Source organism: Callospermophilus lateralis, chromosome 11, assembly GCF_048772815.1.
Source record: "Callospermophilus lateralis isolate mCalLat2 chromosome 11, mCalLat2.hap1, whole genome shotgun sequence".
NCBI lineage: Eukaryota > Metazoa > Chordata > Mammalia > Rodentia > Sciuridae > Callospermophilus > Callospermophilus lateralis.
Window position 1 is genome coordinate 5,741,120 of NC_135315.1, and position 22,602 is coordinate 5,763,721.

The 22,602-nt window shown below is 50.7% G+C and overlaps 2 protein-coding genes across 5 annotated transcripts in view; both read right to left on the reverse strand.

Moving 5' to 3' along the window:
- The window catches only part of Llgl2 (LLGL scribble cell polarity complex component 2), a 39,152-nt gene extending 26,551 nt beyond the window's left edge, over positions 1-12,601 (reverse strand). For 2 of the 3 annotated variants that reach the window (XM_076869186.2, XM_076869189.2), the window contains exons 1-2: positions 12,479-12,601; positions 1,239-1,343 (exon numbers count right to left, since the gene is read on the reverse strand). In XM_076869186.2, coding sequence (XP_076725301.1) covers positions 1,239-1,313 — 75 coding nt within the window. In that variant the 5' untranslated portion in view covers positions 1,314-1,343; positions 12,479-12,601. Of the gene's footprint in view, positions 1-1,238; positions 1,344-12,473 lie in introns of all 3 variants that reach the window. The other variant, XM_076869187.2, reaches the window with a different exon arrangement.
- A 972-nt stretch (positions 12,602-13,573) lies between these two features.
- On the reverse strand, positions 13,574-22,066 carry Tsen54 (tRNA splicing endonuclease subunit 54). 2 transcript variants are annotated; one of them, XM_076870063.1, is made up of 11 exons: positions 21,985-22,066; positions 21,708-21,872; positions 21,543-21,606; positions 20,474-20,557; positions 20,061-20,159; positions 18,504-18,556; positions 16,873-16,971; positions 16,070-16,692; positions 15,119-15,179; positions 14,539-14,655; positions 13,574-14,097 (listed from the first exon to the last, which is right to left on the reverse strand). In XM_076870063.1, the coding sequence occupies exons 1-11, from the start codon at positions 22,038-22,040 to the stop codon at positions 13,947-13,949; spliced, it is 1,572 nt and encodes a 523-aa protein (XP_076726178.1). In that variant the 5' UTR covers positions 22,041-22,066; the 3' UTR covers positions 13,574-13,946. The 2 variants fall into 2 exon arrangements, with proteins under 2 accessions (XP_076726178.1, XP_076726179.1); XM_076870064.1 differs by lacking the exon at positions 20,474-20,557.
- Between the last annotated feature and the right edge of the window lie 536 nt (positions 22,067-22,602).

Sequence of the window (22,602 nt, forward strand, 5' to 3'; positions counted from 1 at the left end):
ACTGAAGTTATCTGGTTACACATAAAGTCCCCAAAGAGCCTGTGGTGTGGTGTGGGTGACGGGCACATTGTCTTGCAGCTTGTAGGCAAAGCTGGCTTTGAAGCGGATGAGCCTCTTCCACATTCTCAGACCCACAAAAAGCCAACTAAAGAGAATTCCTCATTTTCCACAAGGAGAGGTGCCTTTTCCCAACTATCCAGTCCAATATCCACTGTTTCCTTTTCTGAGAAAGAAAACCCCAAACTGAAGCCCCTAAAACAAGTCAGATCCAGCTGGGGAAGTGACTCAGTGGAAGAGCACTTGCTTAGTATGCCAAAGTCCTGCATTTTGAGGCTAAGGATTCTAACTCTAGCACCATTAAAAAAAAAAAAAAAAAAGCCAGAATTCCACCTATGGGCATGTCCTGGAGGGTCAGCCACCCTGAGGGAGAGCATCATGGTGTACTCCCTGCAGGCCACTGGGGGCAGAGATCAAAGCAGAGAGCAGAAGGCTAATTACCCCCAAACAGCTCCAGATTGCTAGGTGGCACTGGAGAGGAGCTAAGCCACGCGGAGAGCCTCCTGTTTGTTTACAGGCCCCAGCTGGTCTTCTCAGCACCCGTGAACAAGCCTTGTGAAACTTCCAGGGCTTTAGGAGCAAAACTGGGGTATCCAAAAGCCAACTCTGGCTCATTCTCTTCACCATCCCTTCTCTCTCACACAGACCTGGAGCCCACTAGAAGGAATCAGGTGGTCAGCCTTCAGGAAAAGCTGTGTTTTTCTTTGGGGGCAACTTGAGGATGAAGGGGACAGCCATGGCCTGTGCTTCCTGGGCCCCAAGGGCCCTGGTTATCCCAGGAACATTATTATACTTTGCACAGTTGGGTCAATAGCCTTTCATCTTTTTCTGTTCCTAAGCTTCCTTGGCAGCCCTGTGACAAGGTAGATAGGGCAGACTGTTTTATGCCCATTTCACAGGAGGGAAAACTCAGGCTTGATGGAGTGACACAGAGGTCACACAGCCAGCAAGAGACCAGGACAAGGAATCCCATCTCCCGGCATCCCACTGCCTTTGCCCAGGAATGCCCTGTAACCACACTGTTTCCAAAGTCAGATTTCCAAGGGGGCCCTCTGGGCAGTACCCAGTAAGCACCTTCAACCAGGTGAAGGAAACCTGACCCCAACCCCAGCCCCAGCCCCAGCCCCAGCCCCAGCCCCAGCCCTGGGAGGAACCGAGGTCTCCTGCTTCCCTTTACTTACCTTGTTAAACTGGAAAAGGTCCCGCTTGAGCCTCTCCCTCGCAGGGTCGTGCCCCGGTCTTAGGAACCGCCTCATCTTGCTTAGTTTATGGCCCCTGCCTGAGATCTGCAGAAACCAAAGGGGATGCTGAGCCCTGGCTGCCTCAGGCCTCTCTCAAGCCCAGCTTCACTGGTGGCTTCCTATGCTCATCCACAGTGTGGTACAGGGGAAGTGGGAGAGACCTGGGGACCGGGCCCCAGCCTGTTCCTGGCTGGTTAATGCTCTAATGTTGCCCAGGCTTATAATGGGAGCAGAAGCTGGGGGAAGAAGCCATTTAGCCTGGCTTTATAGGAACAAGGAGGGCCAGCAGGCCCCGAGGTTAATTAGTTTAATTGTTAACCTGTTTTCTGAAAACCATAAAACTTGGCTGACCAGAAAGGGAAACTTCACAAGCCACCCTCCAGAGCCAGTGGGAAGAAGGAAATGCAAAGGCTGTCCTCCCACCCCCAGAGCAGAGCTCTAAGGGACTGGGGAGAGGCCTGGAGCAATTCCAGGCCAGAACACAGCAGGATGACCTGGGGCCAGCACACCTGAGCCACCTATCCTTCTAATTTCAGGGAGGCTCTCAAGGGGCTCTTGCTTGGTTTTTTTCCAACTAGCCCCAGTAATGGGGACCTGGTGGAGAGGAGAAGGCAATGTGCTCAGTCAGGGGCGCTGGTCCAGCCACTGGTGCTTGGGACCCAGGTCCAATCCCAGGGGGCTGCTAGGGTCTCTGTGGCAGGCTGTACCCCAGCCTTCCTGCTGATTTCTGCATCATCTTGTCTCTGGCTCTCCCAGTTCCAGCTCCCCTGGGATCTGATGGGGCAGGCTCAGAAGGGCTCCTTTTCCCGGGGGCTCAAGTGGAACATAATCAGAAAAGAAATCTGCACCCAATAAATAAACCAGCTCAAAGCCCCCAAACCATCCGCCCACCAAAGAACGCATTCCCAGCCCAAGAGGAAACTATTTCTGGATTATCCTTGGGGGAAGGGGAAAGTTCCAGTTTCCGGCTTCCAGCAGCAGGGCCTCCTACTGACCACAAGACACCAAGGCCTGTCTCTGAGTACACAGGGGCTCAGGCCCACCCTGGAAATGGCACCATTCATTCCACTAGATTATAAAGGGAAGGCAAGCAGATCCTAACCCAGAGAAGCTTGATCTGGGCAGGGCAGGTAGAGACAGGCCAGCTCAGTGTGCTAAGTGTTCTGAATTGGGCAGACAGAGGGCACAGTCCACACAGGGGAGGGGGTTCCAATGCTGAAGCCTGGAAGTTTTGGCTTCTAAGGTGACAAAAATTAAAAACAAGACTGGGGATATAGTTCAGTAGTACAGAACTTGTCTGGAATGTGCAAGGTCCTGGGTTCAATCCCCAGTGAGAGGGGGGCACCAGGTCAGGACTTTGCATATCAAAAAACCTTATGGATCTAAAACCGGGGCTTCTTAGAGGCAACCCCTCACAGCATGCAATATGCATGTTAGGGTTGGGGGGGTTTTCTGGCCAGGAACTAGGGCTTGCAATGCTGGAAGGGGTCGCCTCTCTTTGCATTTATGTGTAAAATAGAGGCAGAAGCCTACCCCCAGCACAAGTGAAAGGATCAGTTACCTCGAAACCAAACACCTGTGACTAGTTTTCCAAGACAACCACAAGACCACTGCTCATGGTGGGGGATAAGGGGGAGGTGTGTGGGGGCACCAGACTGCAGCGAAGCCTCCCATTCCTGAGGGAGTGCAGGCAGCTGGGAAACTCCTGGTGCCCACTTGATCTGAGACCCCACAGCAGGCCAGAGAACACACATGAGAGCCTTGGGGGCTCCTGGGATTGGAAGTGAAAACAGACTCAGGCAGTGATCTCCGCCTCTGGACAAACAGCTGAGCTGCCGCACATTCCAGCCCAGCCATGGGGGAGGGTGTTAGCCCTGGGCTCCAGGAGAGCTGGCTCTCCCACCCCTGGGCCGAGGTCATTGGGTCAGAATCTCGAGGAAGCTGGGAGTGACTGCCTGGAGGAGGAGAAGGTACTCAGACTCCAGGGAGGGGACAAGAGGCCACAGGGCCATCTGTGCCAAGGACCCCACACAGCTTAAAGGTGAAGGGTGGGTGGAGGGAGGAGGAGGGGAAGAACACCCAGCTATCCACCCAAATGCCCCCCAAGCACCTGACACACACTGGGCATTGTACTAGACCCCCTGTGTGATACTGACATTACATTTAAAAAATTTTTGCTCAGGTGATCTGTAAGCATTGTAGAAAAAGCAAGTGAACTATACAGAGGAGAAAACCCTCCCTGAATCTGATCAGCCTGGGTGGTGTGCTGGTACATGTCCTGACCACCTCTGCACTCCGCATCTGAGTTTGTGAATGTGGCTCACTCAACATCTTGGCAGGCAGCTACCTGAAAGGAAGTGGAATGTCCCCATTTAGATAAGGAAAACAAGAACCGGAGCTGTGGGACTTGTCCAAGGTCACCAATAGGAAGTGGCAGAACTCAGCTCTGACCCAAGGTCTGGCTAACTCCCTAATCAAAGGGCCTGGAAAGCAGTGGAGGCTGGCTACTGCAGGGGAGGAAATGCCCAATTATATCCCTGCAGTTGAAAGACAGGGACACTGGGCATCTTCCCTCTGGCCAGCAGCTCCGCATCAACCAAGCAGTTTGAGGCTGGGAGCCTGGCCACTACTTCCAGGGTGCTTGTGAGATCTGGTTAGGCAGGGCTGGATGGCCTCACTGCTCATTCCACCGGTACCTGGACCCCCCACTGGTCTGAAGCCAGAGCCAGAGCCAGAACCAAAGCAGGGCAGGCCCAGCACCTAGCCCACAGTGTAGCCTCTCAACAGAGAAACTGCCCATGTTAAAGCAGGAAACCACACCCCCTTCTTGAGGGGGATAGGTTTGGGCCTGGCTAAACTGACCTCCAGGCAGCCCCTCAACAACACCCACCCCAAACAAGGAAATTCTGTGGAGAAGCCCAGGAAACCAGGCCCAGCTTCCATACTGCCTGGTGTGGAATAAATCTGCCTGCTCAGTCCACTCCTAGGACCAGGGGATGTAAAGCAAACAACCCTGCTCAGGTTCCCTGAAAGAAGGAGCAGGGCCAAATGCAGAGTGCCTGGCACAGCGCTTGGCACGGAGCAGGCCTTGTCTTGGGGTGCCACTGTTATGGGAGGGGTAACTTCTAAGAAGACAAGTCACTCAATAGTATGAATTTTTTGTGGGGGGTGCTGGGGATTGAACTCAGAGGCACTTAACCACTGAGCCTCATCCCTAGTCCCCCTTTTTATTTTTTATGAGACAAGGTCTCACTAAGTTGCTTAGGGTTTCACTAAGTTGCTGAAGCTGGCCTTAAATTTGCAATCCTCCTGCCTCTGTCTCCCAAGCTGCTGGAATTACAGGAGTGTTCCACCATGATGGGTCAATGGGATGATTTCTGCCAGTGAACAGGATGTCAAAAAAATGAAGATGCTGGGCTGGGGTTGTGGCTCAGTGGTAGAGTGCTCACCTAGCATGCATGAGGCACTGGGTTCGATCCTAAGCACCACATAAAAATAAAGATATGTGTCCACCTAAAACTAAAAAATATTAAAAAAGAAAATTAAGATGCTGAGATCTGGCAGTCAGGCATTGGGAAAGCCTCAGTGCCCATTCCTTCATCAGGGCCTGTGCACTCACTGTGCTGCCTAGCACAATTAGCCTCCAGATGCTCAAATGGCCCTTCCTGGCTGAAATTGCAACCTCCCCTGCCACACTCTCCTCCGTCCCCTCCTTGCTCTTCTCCTTAGACCTTGCCCTGCTTCAGCACACTGAAGAGTTTACTTATTAACCTTGTTGACTACCTAGGGAGCCTTCCACAGGAAGCAGCTGTCTCACTCAGTGAGTTTTGTCCCTTCTCTCACTATAGCATCCTCAGTGCACAGGGTGAGCCTCACTCCTAAACTGCTGAATGAATGAATGGGCGTGGAAGAACAAAGTCTCTGCTCTCTGAACTGGATGAAGCTTAGGTGGTAGTAAGATTTGCAGGCAGAGCAGTTTGGGCAGCAGAGCAGCAGTTGTGAAGCCTCAGGTCAGAGCAAGCTTGCAGATTCCAGGAGCATGAAGACAAGTCAGGGCCTCGGAAAGACCCACACAAATGACATGGGAGAGATGAGGGTCAAAGGTGGGGCTTCTAGAGACACAGTGAGGAATTCCAATTTGACCCCACTGGGAGCCACTGACAGGACTGAGCAGGGGCCTATGTGGACTGCCCTGCCCCGCCCCGCTCTAAGCCACATCCCCTTGACTTGGCCCTGTGCTGGCTGCCCCACTTACTCAGCCCCACCTCCCCATGTTCCCTCACTGTGATCTCTGAGCTGCTGTGTTCCTTTCCAGGAACACATCAAGTTACCTTCCAAAAGTTCATCCATCTGAACCTGTCCTGACCATTCTCACTGTTTTCCCCCTGCATTCAATGGCACCTTGAGCTCAAATGATCCCTTAAAACTGCTGTGGAGCTGGACATGGTAGTCCAAGTTTGGGGCCAGCCTGGGTGACCTGGTAAAATTCTGTGTCAAAATCCAAAAAAAAAAAAAGGAAAAGAAAAAAGTCTGGGGATGTAGTTCAGTGGTAGAGCACTTGCCTAGACATGTGAGGCCTTGGGTTCAATTCCCAGTTAAACACATAAAATACACACACACACACACACACACACACACACCAAAAAAAAAAAAAAAAGAAAGAAAGAAAGAAAAGAAACACCTGTTGTGGATAGGAACACCATCAATCTCCACAAACATTTACCCTAGCCTTAGTAAGCTACTGGGAAAATAGAGAAGTGGCCTAAATGGCCAATGACACAGGACAGGTGAACTGTGCACAGCCCCATGATAGAGGGATTGCTGTAATGGAAAGGGCATATGACCCTTCAAGGAGAAGGAAGCCGGTGTATGAGGCTTCCATGAGCCAGGTAGAGTCTATTTTTAATATTTTACATACAGTGGGGTGTGGTGTGCATGCCTGAATACCAGCTACTAGGGAGACTGGGGCAGGAGTATCACAAGTTTAAGGCCAGACTGGCAATTTAGCAAGACCCCCAGCACTTAGCAAGACCTTGTATCAAAATTAAAAAATAAAATAAATAGGGGTGGGGATATAGCTCAGTGATAGCGTGATCCTGGGTTCAAGATCCAGTACTGGGGGAACAAAAGGTTCATATGTAAGCTACATTCTGCAAGGGTTATGGGATTAGTGGTGATCCTTTTCTTATGGTTTCCCGCCTCTTATGCAAGGTAAATAAGAGGATCAGATGGGAGAGGAAATGAAGCCCCAGACAGTGGCCAGGTGTGAGAGTGGGCCTAACTTCTGTTAGTGGCATCACTCAGCTATCTGAGGGCACAGGCACACGTTTACCTGAATGGGGAGGGACACCACCTGTAGAATCTGAACAGGTACAAAAGCTAAGAAAGCCAGGTATTCAGGTGGGTGAAACCAACTACTAAGAGGGACGTGGAAAAAGAAGCAAGTTCCAGAGCCTCACAGGCTGAGGAGCCCCAGATCCCCAGGTTCAACACCAGGAAGGGTACAGGGTAGGCACTGGGGAGTCTACTTTGACATGGGGCTTCCTAAGAAGATATACTTCTCCATTCCAGCTTCTAAAGATTACCCAACCTTGGGATCCATTCCTGCACATCACAAGTTCTTTCCATGACCAGGCCAACCTCTGAGCTATGTTCCTGCTTTGTTCCTACAGGGCCAGGCACCCAGGGCTTAGGGACAGCCCATGAAAGACTCACTGACCTGGGGTTGATCCCCATCTATTCCCTACACAAGTCTGTGCCTTGTGTGTAGAATTAGCCTGAGAGTTCCCTGTAAACAGCTGATCCAGCATTTGCCTTCTCTTCTCAAAGCTCCAATCACCCCCTCACTGCCACTAGCCAGCAGAACATTCCTGGGTCTAGGTTGGGTCTTCCCACACTCTGATGACCTGCAAAAAAGAGGGAGCCCTCTGCTTGGAGATAGGCTAGAAAATTCATACCCTGTCTTCCCTTCCCATCCTCTGCCTGGACACCACGTTACCTCTGGGACACATGTTAACCTCCCCACCAAGACCAGCAGAGGCAGAGAGAATAACTGCATAGGGTGGGTTTGTCTTGGGCTCCTTGCTCTAAGGGGCAGAGCTGACTGTGCCCCAGGGAAGAAGGAAGGGATGGGTCGCCTGGCTACTCCCTGATGACACTGTTAGAGTACCTGGCTAATCTGCCCCTATGATCCCAAGGTGTTGTCAGGCTGAACTGTTCTAGAGGTGTGGGAAAATCCAGCACCCCAGAAGGACCCTTGACAGCCCAGGAATTTCAGCTGATCTCCCAGGAAGTCCATAACCAAGGTGGAATTCAAGACTCCTGGGTTGGCCCATGGGAGGGCAGACCCGGAGCCACACCCAGCAACACCCTCCTGCTCTCTAGGAAAGCACAACATAGGATTACTCCCCTTCTCCCCTTTGCTCAGGCTCCCCACAGTCTGTTACTAATCAAGAAGCTGCCCTTGCTTCCCCGACATCCTGTGTGAGGTCTGTGTGTGGCTTTGGCCTCCTGTTTGGCGGATGTGAGAATACCCCTGCACCTCCTATTGATGGGAGTGGCAGGGCAGGGCTGTAAGCCACTGGGGCAGCTGCTGACTGCTCAGTTTCTGTCCCTGCCTACTCAGATGCCCATGGCCGCTTTGCCAGGGTCCATGTTCCCTTGAAAAACCCAATCTCCCAGCAGCAAGGAAACCTGGGCTGAATCACACCTACATGGAGAACACAGGCCCACGTGAGGGGACCAGATAACTGTTCACTAATGTCTTACAAAATAAAAATCACTGAGCACTATGACCAGATACTACTTTAGACGATTCCCATTCATCACCTTATTTCTTTCTTTTCTTTTTTTTGTACTGGGGATTGAATCCTGGGGTGCTTTACCACTGAGCTACATCTCCAGCAATTTTTGCTCTTTTGATCTTGAGACAGGGTTTCATTAAATGTCTTACAGCCTTGATAAGTTGTTGAGGCTGGCCTTGAACTTGAAACCCTCCTGCCTCAGCCTCCCAAGCTGCTGGGATTCAGGCATCTCATTTAATTCTTCCAATTACTTATGAAATAATTGATTCAAGGTGGCATCAAGCCCCCAGTGAATCCAAGTTGCAGCTTGAAGTCTGATCTGAGTCCAGAATCCTCTATTCATTTCCAGCAGCTCTCCTGGGACACAAGTAGGCTGGATGGCGTCAGCCTCCACCCCCCATCTCTGTCCACCCTATGGAGTTACAATCCTATCCATCCCACAACCCTGAGAGTTCTCCCACTGGGCCCAGGTTCCTCCTGAAGCCTTTCCTCCATTATCCCTCCTGGGCCCATGAGTGGGGCAGGAGGTGGGAATGCACACATTCCCATGTGGCAGCTTCAGCCCCCTCTGTCATCCTACACCAGACTATAGGCCAGTTAGATGTGGCCAAATGCTAGAAGAAGCAAAACCATCTGAGAAGCAGACAACTTGCTGGGGGTTGGGGTGGGTGAACTGTTCAGCCCATACAGTCCAGCCCCATCCTAGGGCCTCCTACCTGCCCTGAAACTTGAACAGCTGTTACAAGAAACTGCCAGGAGATGTCAGCTGCAGAACGGAGGGACTATGCCACAGTTTAATCCCCAGCGACTCATGGAAGGCATTCAAATTATTTTATTTCAAGAACTCTCTCATCTCCAAGTCTTTGCTCAAATGTCCCCTTCCTGCTGAGATTTAGCCTGACTACCTTTTAAAGCTGCAACCCACTACCATGGGGAATCCCAGCCCATGCTCTAGCTCTTTTAACCCACAAATTATATCACCAATTATTGTGTTATTTATTACTTATCTTCGTTTTCTGTTACACATGTGCCCCACTCTAGAAAGTTCCATGATGACAGAGACCTTTATTTTAAGGATTTCATCCAGTATCTAGAACAATGTTGGGCCCTCAACAAGCACTGCTAAATACCTGTTAAATCAATGAATGAACAGCTGGACAGCACAGAATCAACCAGGTCTTCTCTAGTCATCGACTCCAAAGAACACTGAGGTGGGACCTATAGGTCCTCAGAAAATTACCCTTACCACGTTCTCAAGACCTGTGTCAAGGTCAGGGCCATGTGGATGTCATCAAGGTACCCTGCTAGAGATATCCTGGTGGTTACTGCTTTGGACCAATACTCCAAGACACCAAGCTCCTTTGAAAGGAGAATCCCAGATTATTATTAAATATTAGCACTATTTATTAGAGCCAAATAGATCTGTGCCTGATGTCCCTTTTGTCAAACACTGGGAACACTGAGTCAGGTGCCTCAAGAGATGGCTCTAGTCTCTGCCGAATTCCTGAAGGGTAGAGTCAGGTACCTTGCAGGTTCCCTGTCCCCACACCCAAAGAAGCCTCTCCTACTCAAGAATTCATCATAGTTCCTGGGAAGGGGAAGGAATGGGGTGACTCTTCAAAGGATCAGTTTCCTCTGAGGCAGGGCAAGGAGTAAAAGCCACTCCAGGAGGTGGCCACAGGGCACAGCAAGTGGGGAGCTCCCTGGGATCCAGAGCTGGGTACAGTAAGCAGGATCCCCCCAACTCCCCGGGGAACAACATCTTCTACGCTGTACCCTGTTTCTCCCTGCACACTGCACCTGGGCAGAGGAAAACAAAGTTGCCAAGCCTATCTGGCATGCCTCAACCAGGAAGAGCCCCAACAGCATTACTGCCCAAGTGAGATAAGAGGGCCTCTCAGAGCTGAGTATTGAGAATTCCCAAGTCCAGGCCACCAGTGTGCTCCAAATAGCCAGCCAGAGAAGTCACCCTGGCCTTGTGGGCCTCCACCCTGGCCCCCAACTCTGGTGTCTCACTGGTGCTCCTGATTCATCTGGAAAGACCATACAGCTCAGTCTCCCATGCTGTTCCTGGAGGCTCTTGTTAGGGATTTTCAGGTGTCCCAGTGGATAGTAGGAGGTCACAGGCTGATGGCAGAGGGTTCAAGCTTTCATGTTCCATGGATCACTTTCCCTCCCAGAAGGAGAGTCCAGGGTGCCAGAAAGCCTGGCAGGAGAGGACACCTCCTCCCCAAGTGAGGTTGGAAGGGAGCACTATGGAATTTCCAATCTCCTTAAGGACCACAGAGCAGCATAGGAATGTGCTGCCCCGCCTCCCTCCACCCCCAATAGGATATAGAGAGTGCACAGCGGGAGCCCTCCAGGCCTGCGGGAGCAAAACAGATTAGACTTTGCCCTCAGGAAAGACCCTCCATCAACCTTCACTCCTGGCTCACCTAAGGAGCAAGGGAAATAAGAGGAGCAACAGGAACAGAATGTCAGGTGAGGAGAGGTCCCTGCACGATTCCTGAAAAGTATCTCAGAGGAACAGTTCTGACCTCCAGAGACTTTAAAAGACCACAAAATCTTGGTGCCTCGGCCGATTTCTGGACAGAGAAACAAATTCCCTCAATCCATTAGGTACTTCCAAGAGGTCCAGATGTCTACTCAAAGGCCTGTGAGTGACTGACACTTTTTATACTTCCTGGGGAAGCAATGAGGTCCTAGTCCTTGGGTGCCTACTATGCAGCAGGCCACACATGCTCATATATTCACCTTGTCAGCAACATCTGCAAAAACAAGGCTTGACATTGTTAAGTGACTGAGCTAAGGTCACCCAACAAGAACTCAACAAAGCATGATTCAAAATCACTTGTGTTTGACACTAAAAATCTTAATGAACACTGACTGCCAAAGACCATCAGGAAAGAAGAATCTTTTTCTGCATTACTTTACCCTTTCTAAATTCTTTCATTTGTTTCACTGTGAGCCCTGATTCCCTTTTCTGTTTTTAAATGAACAGAGGTTATCCAGGACTATCAACCCTTTCTTCTTTTAATATTGTGGTCTATTAATAACTCACTGTTACTTTAATATAATTAAAGTTGTACTAATCTGCCACCCAAGGAGAAATTCTGTTCCCTTTCAGATGTAGAATAACCCCAGGTCCTAGAAACACTGTTCAAGGGCCCTCAAAGGGACTGTTCCAGGCTAACTTCAGAGAAGAGAACCACGATCTGGTCAAAGCCAGAAGCTGGGCTTGAGTCCTGACTGCCTCCAGCAAGCTCTGTGATGACTTAGGAAACTACACTCAGATTCAAGGTCCATAAAATAAAAAAGCTTTTCATGTCTGCCTTCTCATGCCTCCTGAAATCCCAGCTTACAGAACCAATCTTCCTCAAAAGCCAGTTCTGATCTTGGCTTCTCCTGGGTGTGCCAGCACAGCACTCTTCTGCAGCAATCCTCTTCTTCTCACCTGCATTTTTCACTCTGACACACCCATGCCCTCCCTGCTTAGAGTTTCTTCTGCAGAATCCTGAGTTACATACTCTTGCAGTGTCCACAGTGCCCAGGTGAAGGCAACAGGCCATAACATATGAATCCCAAGGGAAAGAGTACTGAATCTAAGTCCCAGCCTCCTCACCCAAAGTTCACCTGTCTCAGGTGAACGCCTCCAAGAGCCACACCGCGGGTGCCCTGGTTACAGTCAGGTCTTCCCACAATCAAGGCCCAGTGTCTCCACCAACCGTCCAGTAGGAGCAAACCAAGACACACTTTTTGGGGGCAAGAATTTTCCACTCTTCATCAAGTCTAACAGCGCAACTCCCCCACCCCTCAGACTGAGTTTCAACACTAAACCAAAGGTGTCCAAAGCCGCCTAGGGTAGAAAAAGGGCCGGAGATCGAAGTCCCTCCCGCGGCTTCCTGCGTCCGGGGATTAGGAGGCACAAAGGGCCGATAGGGAGAGAGCCCAGATGGCAGGGTAGGGGCTAAGCCGCAAGGTAACGCGCTCCAGCCCCAGCTCGCGGAGACAGGGTCACAGGAGACCCGCGTCGCGGGCCTCCTCAGCCAGGCCTTGCACGTGGGGCTCGGGGACTCGGTCTCTGCCCGTGGTGTTCCCACACCCAGTCCGGCCGGGCACCTGTTTCCACGCTCCCGAAAGCCAACACTATTGTGCAAACCCAAATACCAAGTTTGGTAATCGGGGGCGGGTCAGGCACAGAGTTCCCGGCGGCACTTTCTACAGGTGTAGAGCTACACGACAAGGACAAGGACGAGGCGGCGGACCTACCGCCCGTAAGCCCAAGAAGCTCAGGGGTCTCGGCCTTTCCCCTCCTCCCCACCCCGAGGCGCCGCAAAGGGGCGGGGCGGGCTAGGTGGGTCCCAGCCCGCACCTCACCTGGAACCCCAGGACGGCGCCTGCCCGAGGCCTCGGCGTCCCTTGGCGCCTGCCGCCGGCTCCGCTGGTTCTGCCGCGCGGGCCCAGGGGCTGTTAGCTGGGCGGCCGTCTCCTTCCTGCTCACCTCCGGCGCGGAGAGCCGGGGGCGGAGCTGCCGCTATTTACATAAAGGGCGAGCCGGCAGGGCCCGCGGAACCCTGAGCGCCGGGCCCCAGCGGCCCGCCCCCGGGCCCGGCCGGCCCCGCCCCCGCCGCCCTGCGCCGACGGGGCGCGGGTGCAGCCCGGCGCCCTCGAGGGCGGGGACCACGCTCCGTCCAATCCGCAGCCCCAGGAGCGCAGGGGCGGGGTCGCAGCCTGCGTGAATATGCACGAGGCGCTGCCGGCCCGCCCCTGCTCTCACCTGCTCTCACCTGACCGAAGGACGACAGGCCGCGCCCAGTGTCCCGCCGCCTCCAAGAGGAGGAAATAGTTCCCGGAACCCCCGGCAGTCTCCGGCCGCCTCCCAGGCTCAACTCCTGGAGGAAGCCATCCCTCCCTCTACTCGCCCGGATCTGTCAAGGAAGGGGAACAGCCCGCCAGTCCTCCAGAGCGCTGGGCGGGGACAGTGCCTGGCGAACCCAGAACTTGGTTTCAGGTCCCACGTGTAGGGTTGTAAAGAGATGAGGGCGTGGCAGCAAGCGCCTTCTCCTGGGGCTAGCTCCCCTCTTCTATTACTGTGGAGGGAGTCACAAAGATAAGTTTTTAGTTAAGCAAGGGAGGGGGTTAGAATGATGAGGGGTGGGTATGGAAGGGGGCTGGAGCCTGGGGCGCTAACCACGCACAGCTGCTTGTGGTCACTGAGTGACCCGGATTCAGGCCACACGGACATGGCGCCTCCCGGCCACCTTTATACCCCCGACTGGGCTATGCTAAGGGAAGAAACAATAGAGCGCTAGCCTCCCTTCTTGGAGTACCTTACAGGAAACCTGCAACTTCCCAAGCCTTCTGTCAGCGCAAGCTCGTGGAAAGTTTTGAAGTCCCTGTCCTGCCTTCAGCGCGGGGAAAGAGGCACATCACGTAAGTGGGTAAAATAGAGGGTGGAGGTGGTCCAGTATATCCAGCCACAGCAGAAAAAAAAGATTTTTAATGGCTTTGGCTCTATGGCGGCGAAACAGGCACCCTCTTGTTAAAGGCACAGAGTCCTCTCTTCTGTCCCACCTCCTGCGCCTCTGAAATCTAGTCCTGAGTTCCAAGGGGGTCACTGAAGGCAGCACTCTCAGGCCTGAGACTTGGAAGCTGCAGAGCCCAAGCAAGGGGTGAATGATATGGGGCAGGGTTTTACTTTCCTGCAAGTATCAGACACCCAGGGCCAAGGCACACACTGGCCCCTACAGGTCAGAGTCTTTAAGTACAGGAGGCAGCTGAGATAGTCCCTGAGAGCAAATAGTTCAGTCTCCCAGAGCAGGCTCCAACACCTTCAGAGCTGTAGTCAGTGCTCCAGATCCCCAGGCAGTGTGAAGTCCCTGAAGCTGTAGAAGGAGATGTCACCATGATCCACCAGGGCAAAGATTAGTGGGACATCCCCACTCTGGTAGGACAATTGCTTGAGGCTGCAGAGGTCTGGGACAGGCTCATCAAATCTGTAGGTATAAGGGTTAGACTGAGACTAGGCCTTACCCCACCCCTAAGCCCCAGGATACCAGCTCCTCTGAGGCTCTCAGGGAAGACAGTTGGGAACCCTTGAGCTCTCCTGTCTCCAAATGACATGGCTCTGATAAGTTCTCCAAGAGAGTTAGGAAGGGCCAGGTTCTCACCACTCAGCCCAATCCACATCCCTTCTGCTGGGTGAGCTCATGACTAAAGTGGCATAAGAGAGACTACCCAAGAATGCTAACAACGAGGAACCAAGGGTTGAGAAGCTTGAGCTCCTATGGCACTAACTGGCTGTGTTGCCTCATACATATCGCTGGACCTCAGGTTCTTCTCAGGGATTGGCCCAGGAGAGAACAGGGGAGAGAAAGTCCATATGGTTCACAGGCCAACTGGCAGTAGCCCAGGGGTGGTGCTTGCTCATATCATACCCACTAATGCACATCCGAACATAGGGTTTGCCAGGGTTATTCTTTCGGAATGAGGCCACAGCGTCAGCCTGGTAAACATCAAAACTGATCTCCAAGCCTCCGGACTTCTTCAGCAGCCTGGAGAATAGAGTGAGAAACCTTAGGACAAAGACTCTTTTTCCCACATTTCCTTTCCACCACACCCTTTTCCCATCACCAATTCCAGGAAGCAGCCTTGTCCAGGGGAACTGATGCTGTAAGGTGCCACTTAAAAAAGAGGAGCTTCAGGGCTGGGGTTATAGCTCAGTTGGTAAAGTGTTTGCCTCACATGCACAAAGCCCTGGGTTTAATCCTCAGCACCATCCAAAAAAAAAAAAAAAGGGAGGTGGGGTCTTCAAACCTTTGAGATAAACCCACCTGTCTTTCTTCCCACTCCCCTTGACACAAATGAACATTAGCTGTTGCTAGGAGCTAAAGCATGTGGGAAAGGGTCCCAAAAGGCATCCTCTGGCTCACAACCAACCCTAGGAGCCAAATCCCAGCTGTCACTTCACCTAGCAGCTGATATAATTACAAAGACAGGCACCACTTGGAAACTTACCCGGCACCTCCATCAGCTAGGTGTGTTGTCTGCAGCACGGAGATATGCTGAAGGACCAGGGCTACAGAGCAGTGGAAACAAGGTGTTGGCGAGATGGGAGGGGAGTCAACTTTATATCCACTCCCTTCACATTGCTGAATCTGCTATCTAGTTTAGGGTTGCCAGATTTACCAAAATTTCTTTAGTATAGTATGTCCTGTGTAATATTTGCAACATACTGAAAAATTACATTTGTTTTTGTTTTTGCTATACTGGGGTTTGAACCTAGGGGCACTCTGCCACTGAGCTACACCCCCGGCCCTTTTCATTTTGAAACAGGATCTTGCTAAGTTGCGCAGGCTGAGTTGGAACTTGCAATCCTCCTGCCTCAGCCTGAGTAGCTATAATTAACAGTGTAATTGCCAGGCCCAGTGGCAAAAATTAGTTATTGTTACTTGAAATTCAATTCTAACTGATTTGGTGACCCGAATCTAGTCACCAACAACCTACCATGTCCCTATGATGATTTTTAGTAGTTCTGAATTTGTTACTACATTTAGCTTGGGCAATTTTTACCCTGCTAGTTCCCTGTGCTTAAAACCAAGGACAGTATTTATCCTTTAATTTAGCCAAGATAACACTTCCATGTTCAAACTAACAGGTTTGGAGGGAGGAGACCACAGCTAGTAAGTGTCAAAGTCACTGATATTATCTTGTTTATAGTTTTAAGGATGCACATGCCGTTTCACACCTCTTACCTCCCTGGACTGAGTCACAATGGCTAAACCTTTCCCTGTGGGCACTGCTATTCAAGTCTACAGAACTGACTGTCCTCACAGGTTCCATTCTACCCAACAGCGGTCTCCTCCCACATATTAAGCTTCATCCAGTACTGATCAATCCATGACCCTTTCAAAGTCATGATTTTCAACTACCAGTGGCCTGCAGAGATATGGCAGGATGAAGAGGTACCTGGGGAGTCCACCTGTCCTGGACTCAGCAAGGGGGTGATGGGCTGACTCCACAGGTGTCGGGGGTAGCTCTGACTCTTCTGCATGTCTCGCCTCTGCAGCAGCTCCTTGTATTCCCGCCAGCTGGAGCAAGATTGCACCTCAGGGTCTATGTTTATGTCCTGGAACTGCCGGGCCTCTGCTTGTTCCTGATCCCATTGGGAAAGCTTCTCCTTCCGCTGGTTCAGCTTCTGACACCAGGATTCAGCATCTATCTCCCGCCCAATGACGTTGGCTGGAAGCAACTCTGGGGCTGGGGCAGATAGGAAGGTGTAGCGACCATCCAAAGCCATGTTGGGGAAGGAGATCTGCTCAAAGTTCCAGCGGGGCTTATGAGCTCCCTTGATTCCATTCTCTACCTTGCCACTTTCTTGGTCATACCCCACACTCTGTCTGATCAGACTAGGGCAGGGCTCCAGGGAACCCAGAAATGGAAAGGTGACCCCTGGGCCTTTTGCAAGGCTTGGCTTCTGGGGTTTCTCAACTGGGCATTGGCTATTTTGGTTGCAGTCAGGTGGGCTGGAGGCTGCCAGGCTTGTGGATGGCAGGGAAGTCTCCAGGGCCGTGACTTTTTTATTAACACACCTGAAGGACATGGGAGAAAAAGCAACACATTAGCTCCTGACTGCACACACCCATGTGAGCTGAGGAAAACAGGTCTTCAGCTGTCTCCCTGGGTCTATGTGAGAACTGCCCAAGCCCATGCATTCTTCAAAGTCCCAGCCACCAACACTCCCAGCTTGTGGCCACAGTTGGGGGCATTACTCAGAGCTGGTATTCCTCTTCCTCTTGCCAGTCCTGTCCTCCAGGCGCTGGGCACAGCCATCCAAGTTTAGCTGTCTCTCATAAGGGGACAGAATGGCGCTATGGAATAAGAATAAACAGCAAGTAGGCAATAGATCCAATTCCCCACACTGGTGCTCCTGGCGGAGTTCATGAAGAACTGGCCAAGAGGACAAGTCAGCGCTAAGGTCAGAGCCATACCTAAGAGTAAGGCTCTGAGCAGACTTGCATGAAAGATACGTGGGGATAGCCACAGGGGCCATTATGTGCCTTTGCCTAGGCTCTGGATATCACCAATGACACATCTAAGCAGAGACTCATTGAAGAGCCAGCAATAATGTGATTAATCAGAATGGGACACAGCTCAGTTGTAGAATGTGCCTGGTGTGAATAAAACCCAGGGTATGAATAAATTTAAACAAATGATTAACCACTGATGAGGAAAACCAAGAGGAACTAGAAAACTTGAAAAATCAGAAAAACAAAGATAAAATTAAAACATTTTTTTCTTATGTATATATGTACACAAATGTGAATACTGACTAGTCCCTCTCTGTCTTTTTCTCACAAAAAATGGCATTGTACTAACACACTACTTTGTAATCCCCTTGTTTCTCCCCACTCAATCATATATTAGGTACTCAGTCCCTTATCACTATAGTATAGTATTCTTCCCTGCCATGTTTTCCCCCTCCCCCCCACTGGGGATTGAACCCAGCGCATTCTGAGCTACTGAGCTACTTCCCTGCCCATTTATATTTTTTATTTTGAGACAGGGTCTTCCTAAGTTGCTTAGGGCTTTGCTAAGTTGCTGAGGCTGGCCTTGAACTGTAATCCTCCTGCCTCGGGGTCCAGAGTTGGTGGGATTACAGATGTGCACCATAGTGCCTGACCCTGCCATGAATGTTTTTACTTCTCCCGATGTTTGATACAGTAGCCACTATTTCAAGTGTCTGTTAAATTTCAATCAATTTAAAATGAAATGAAATTAAAATTTCAGTCCCAGAATTGCACAAGCCACATAAATAGACAACACGGATGTGGAAGTTTTCATCACCACAGAAAGTTCTATGAGAACAACACTGCTTAAATAGATAAGCAGCTCTTAGGCTGTTTCTGATTTTGTTAAGTGATGGTGTTTTGTGTACACTCCACATTAAATACAAGTTGTGTGGGGCAGCATTTGGATCTGTGTTCCTCAGCAACAAGTGCAGGGCCTGACACCAGTTAAGTGGTCAATAATATTGCTGAATGAATGAATGAATGTTCTCACAAGGGAACTTCTATGCACAGCCATGACTATTTCTCTAATATGGATCCCACTTTTAGAAAATAAAGGCTGTGCCTGTTTGTATCTCAATGTTCACAATGAGCTCCAAGTATTTAGTCCTTATCTGCAGCTGGGTCTTGATTTGATAACCTACTAGAAAATGCAATGATGGGATCTGTCCCCATATGCCTCCCTACGAAGTACTTCAAGCCCAGATCCATGGTCTATGTCCAGGGAGCTGCATTCCAGCCTAAGGTTCCAGGTAAGAAAAGGCCACTTTCTACCTAGGCTTAAGCATCCAGGTCCTAAGATGAGAATGAATAAGAAAGGGATAGCGACTTACCTCGGTTGGAATCGTCGAACCACATAGCCCAGTCTCTTCAGGTGGCTGAAGACCTCAACAAGAAAAAAAAAAAGTTCAGATGTTCATTCTTAAAAACACCAATAGTTCCCCAGACACAAGCTGTTCCCCATTTGCTCCTCCTGCACACCCCACAAGATGTCCCCTGCTTGCTTCTCCTGTATATTCCCAAAACCTAGGACTACTGGGACCACATGCATTATAAATGCCATCCCCAAAGTATGATCTGTTTCTGAATTTCTGTTCTCTTATTCTGGACACAAATGACATTTAGCAATTTTATTTTTATTTTTTGTGGTGCTAGGGATTAAACCCAGGGGCACTTTACAACTGAGCTACATCCCCAGTTCTTTATTTTTAATACAGGGTCTCACTAAGTTGTTGAGGCTAGCCTCGAACTTGCAATCCATCTCAGCCTCCTGAATCACCGAGATTACAGGAGTGTGCCACCACTCATGGCAGCATAAACACAAATCCCAAAAAGCCAACAGTGATGGACCAGAAGAACTATGCCCTAGAATGTTTTGATACTAAGTTTGGACAAAAAGTTGGGAGAAGGTGGTAGTTATCTCCTCAATCCCCACCTCTCCATTGTCCTGAGTGGAAGCAGTCCCTAGTAAAAAGCCACATGTTCATCCTTGTGTCCCTCATCCATATCAGAGGGATATATCCGGAAATGTCTCCCATCTTACTTGATCTGACCCTTTCCTCCTTTAAGGACCTTCTCTTGGCTTCAGTGATCCCACTTGTTTTTCTCCTTTTCACCAGATACTCCTTAACTTCTGGTCCTATATTCCCCCTAACCTCCCCAATGTGGTAAGTCCCAAGTCTCAGACGCAGCCCTCTGGATGCACTCCCATACAGACCCATGGCTTACATCCACCCATGTGCTTATGATGTCCACATTTATGTCTCGCCTTGACTTCTACCAAGACTCCAAGCTTATGTATCCAATTGTTCGTTTGACATCCTCACTTGGATGTCACAAGAAGCACCTTAAAATTAACTTTTCTGAAACAAGCTCTTTATGGTCTCTTCTTCTGGAATCTGTTCCTTCCTGGGTCTTCCCAGCCAGCAAATGATATCACCACTCAACCGCTGGTTCATGACCAATGAATAATTCTTGATTATTCTCTATCCTCAAATCAAAAATCCAATGCATTGGCAAAGTCCTATCCATTCTTTCTCCACAATTTCTGAGATTCATCTATTTCTTTTCATTTACTGATATCCCACCTCATTCCCAATCTACCTTCTCTTACCTAAACAAATATCCCAGACTCTACCACTTCTCCTCTACTTCATCTTCTATCTAGCATCTAGTTCTCTGTAAATATAATATTCATTTGCTTATTTTATTATCTGATTGCCACCATTAAAATGTGAGCCCTGTGACAATGCAGTCCTTGTCTGTCTTGTAGCCACCCCAGCATGTGACACTAACTATTCCTGACACTTTAATGGTACTTGTCACAACTCACTGACTTAATGAATGGAGGCTCCTGGTACTGGTGGTGGGAGGGGGAATGTGACAATTACCTGGTACTGCAGGAAATTCACAGTATCCCCAGACAGCAGCAGCTGGTAGGCCTCCTGGATAGACAGTGGCAGGTCTTGGTGGAAGAGCTGAATAGAGCCCTGGAAATGGAGACCACAGTTCATCTGTGCATCCTTCCTGCAGTGCCACAGCCAGGGGCAGCTCCTGGTGCTATATTCCCACCACCACCTCCCAGCATCTCAGCAAGAATATGAACAACCAGCAAAGTGAGAAGGCACCCCAATTTGAACAGGAATCCCTGCTCCCTGCACAGAATTCCTGCCTCCCTCTCTAACAAGCCCAATTACAAGTTCACTGGAAATGCTGTGTATGCTTTCACTCCAATAAAAACAAGTCCTTCCCATTCCTTGACCCTGACTATTTCCTCTGGGGACTTTCCTGGGACTGCACTCACACACTCCAGCAGATACAAAGCCTCTTCGGGGTGAAGCCGCTGCTGGCCCTGTTCTGAGAAGCCCATGGTCTGCCAGAATTTACCCTGTAAGGGACCCAGAGCAAGAGTCACAAATGAACTAGTATAGTGGCACCCCTGCTTCCACCAAGAATCTTAATTAAGCTTCTCTAGAGACCCTCATCGTAACTGTTCTTATTAACAGAATATCAGCAAAAATTTCTTAAAAAAAAAACTCAATTTGAGTTTTTTTGTGAGGACTAAATTGCTGTCTTTCAAAAAGCTAAGTTTGGCCACAGACTTGATGATGTTACTTCTGCTTTTATAGTAAAACTTGCAAAACTCTTGAAATGTAAAAGAACCAAGGTAATACCATTTTTTTCTGACCTGAATCCATTTTATGCTTGCTTAAAATGTTTTCTTTACAGCCTCCTGACAGCTGTATCTATGTCGACTACAGTACATTAGGACCTTTCCACAGCCCTGACTATGGCCCTGATGTATAACAAAAATAATGCTGAAATGTATACTCATGTATATATGTATATATGTAATTCTCTCATGTAATCAAAATATCTGTCTTTCCGAACTATATCTGTCTCAACTGTCTTTGTTGTTTTTGTGGGTTTTGCCTTTATAAACTCTGTGCTTCCAAAATCTAAGTGCGGGAAGTTCTTTGAGGCGTTAGTCTCAAACGCTTAAGTTAAGTCGCTTGCCTGGCTTGTTCACTAAAGGACCTTTTTTCCCCTTTCAGTTTGGCTCAATAAGCATGGTGGCCTATAATTCTTGCACACACCATAACACTCTAATCTGAAAAAATCGGGCAAAAGCACTTTTTTGTGAACTAAAAAAAAATAATAATAATACTTTTATACTCCTACAAAAATATAATCCTTCAAGTCCCTCCTCCACCGTGGGTATAAAGTTTCAAGAATTTCCAGGGGCAATAGCCCCTCTAGACCCTGCAGCCAATAAATCTGCTTCCTGAAAATTCCTCGGGTGTCCAGCCTCTTCCGTCCTATATCACTAGGAGGACAGCGACGGGTGACCGTCACTGAGCCCAGCCGCTCACCGCAGGGGACTTCAACTCCACGAAACCCTCTTCCGGCCTCCACTCAGCTGCCACCAAGCTGCCCCTGGCGAGGAGTAGGGAGGGGTCCGTCTCAGTCCCCCAGACACCCCGGCGGGGTCTGGCCGCGCCGCCCAGCCGCCCCCCACCCCGGCCCAGCCCCCTCACAGGCGCTCCACGCGCTCCTCGGCCAGCAGCTGCCAGAGCTCTTCGCGACATAGGCGCAGCCGCTCCGCCTGAGTCGCCGAGCGGTCGGGAAGGAAGTCCTTGGGGCCATGCGACCGCTGGGGCAGCTTCTGGGACCGCGAGCGGGCAGCCAGGAGCTCCGTGGCACTGGGGGACAAAGAGACAGGGGGTCGACGCCGAGCTCGAGGCCACCCTGCCGGGCCCGGCCCCCTTTTCCTACCGGCCGCTCACCCCGCGCCCCCGGACCCTCGTGCGGCACCTGAGCACGCGCCCCGCGGGAACCTCCACGCCCCCGTGTTCGGGCTCGGGCTCCATCGGGCCTCGTCTGCGGAAGCGCGCGCCGCCCATGCCCCGCCCACCGCCGGAACTCCGCGCCGCCCTAGCGCCGGCGGCTTCGAGCCGGGCTCCTCCCGTACCGGGCCAACACGCCGGCTTTCCCCCTTCCTGGTGTCCTGGGTCCTAGCGCCGGCCCACACACGTGTACCTCTATTCCGGCGACTGTTTAACTTGCAAATGGATGCGCACCTTTTCAGTCCTGTCCCAAGTCCTCTTCGGGGCCCCTCTCTAGTAAAACTTGAACTGGCGTCAGGGATTGTGGGACAGATGTGGGACCCTCCACTCCCTCCCCCGGGGGTTGGGCAAGGAGGGAAAAGGAGCTTAGAGAGGGGATAACAGTGGGTTCCCGGATTGCAGCTTTGCTAACTGGAGGCCACCTGGGTCTGTCGGGAGCGGTCCGGAGAAGTTCGAGATCCCTTCAGGGTCTGCCATTGGATCCCTTCCGAGGAGCTCCAAAACTGAGTTTCGAGGGCCTCAGGGTGGGAGGCGCTGTCCGGCCCATGCTGGTGCTGAAGCGCCACCCCAGCCCTCCAATAGCACC

Coding starts and splice junctions, on each gene's coding strand:
- Tsen54 (XM_076870063.1), bottom strand. CDS start 22,040: ATGGAGCCCGAGCCCGAACACGGGGGCGTGGAGGTTCCCGCGGGGCGC. Junction 21,873..21,984: donor CCCGCGGGGCGCGTGCTCAG/GTGCCGCACGAG, acceptor TTTGTCCCCCAG/TGCCACGGAGCTCCTGGCTG. Junction 20,558..21,542: donor TGGAGTTGAAGTCCCCTGCG/GTGAGCGGCTGG, acceptor GGTCCCTTACAG/GGTAAATTCTGGCAGACCAT.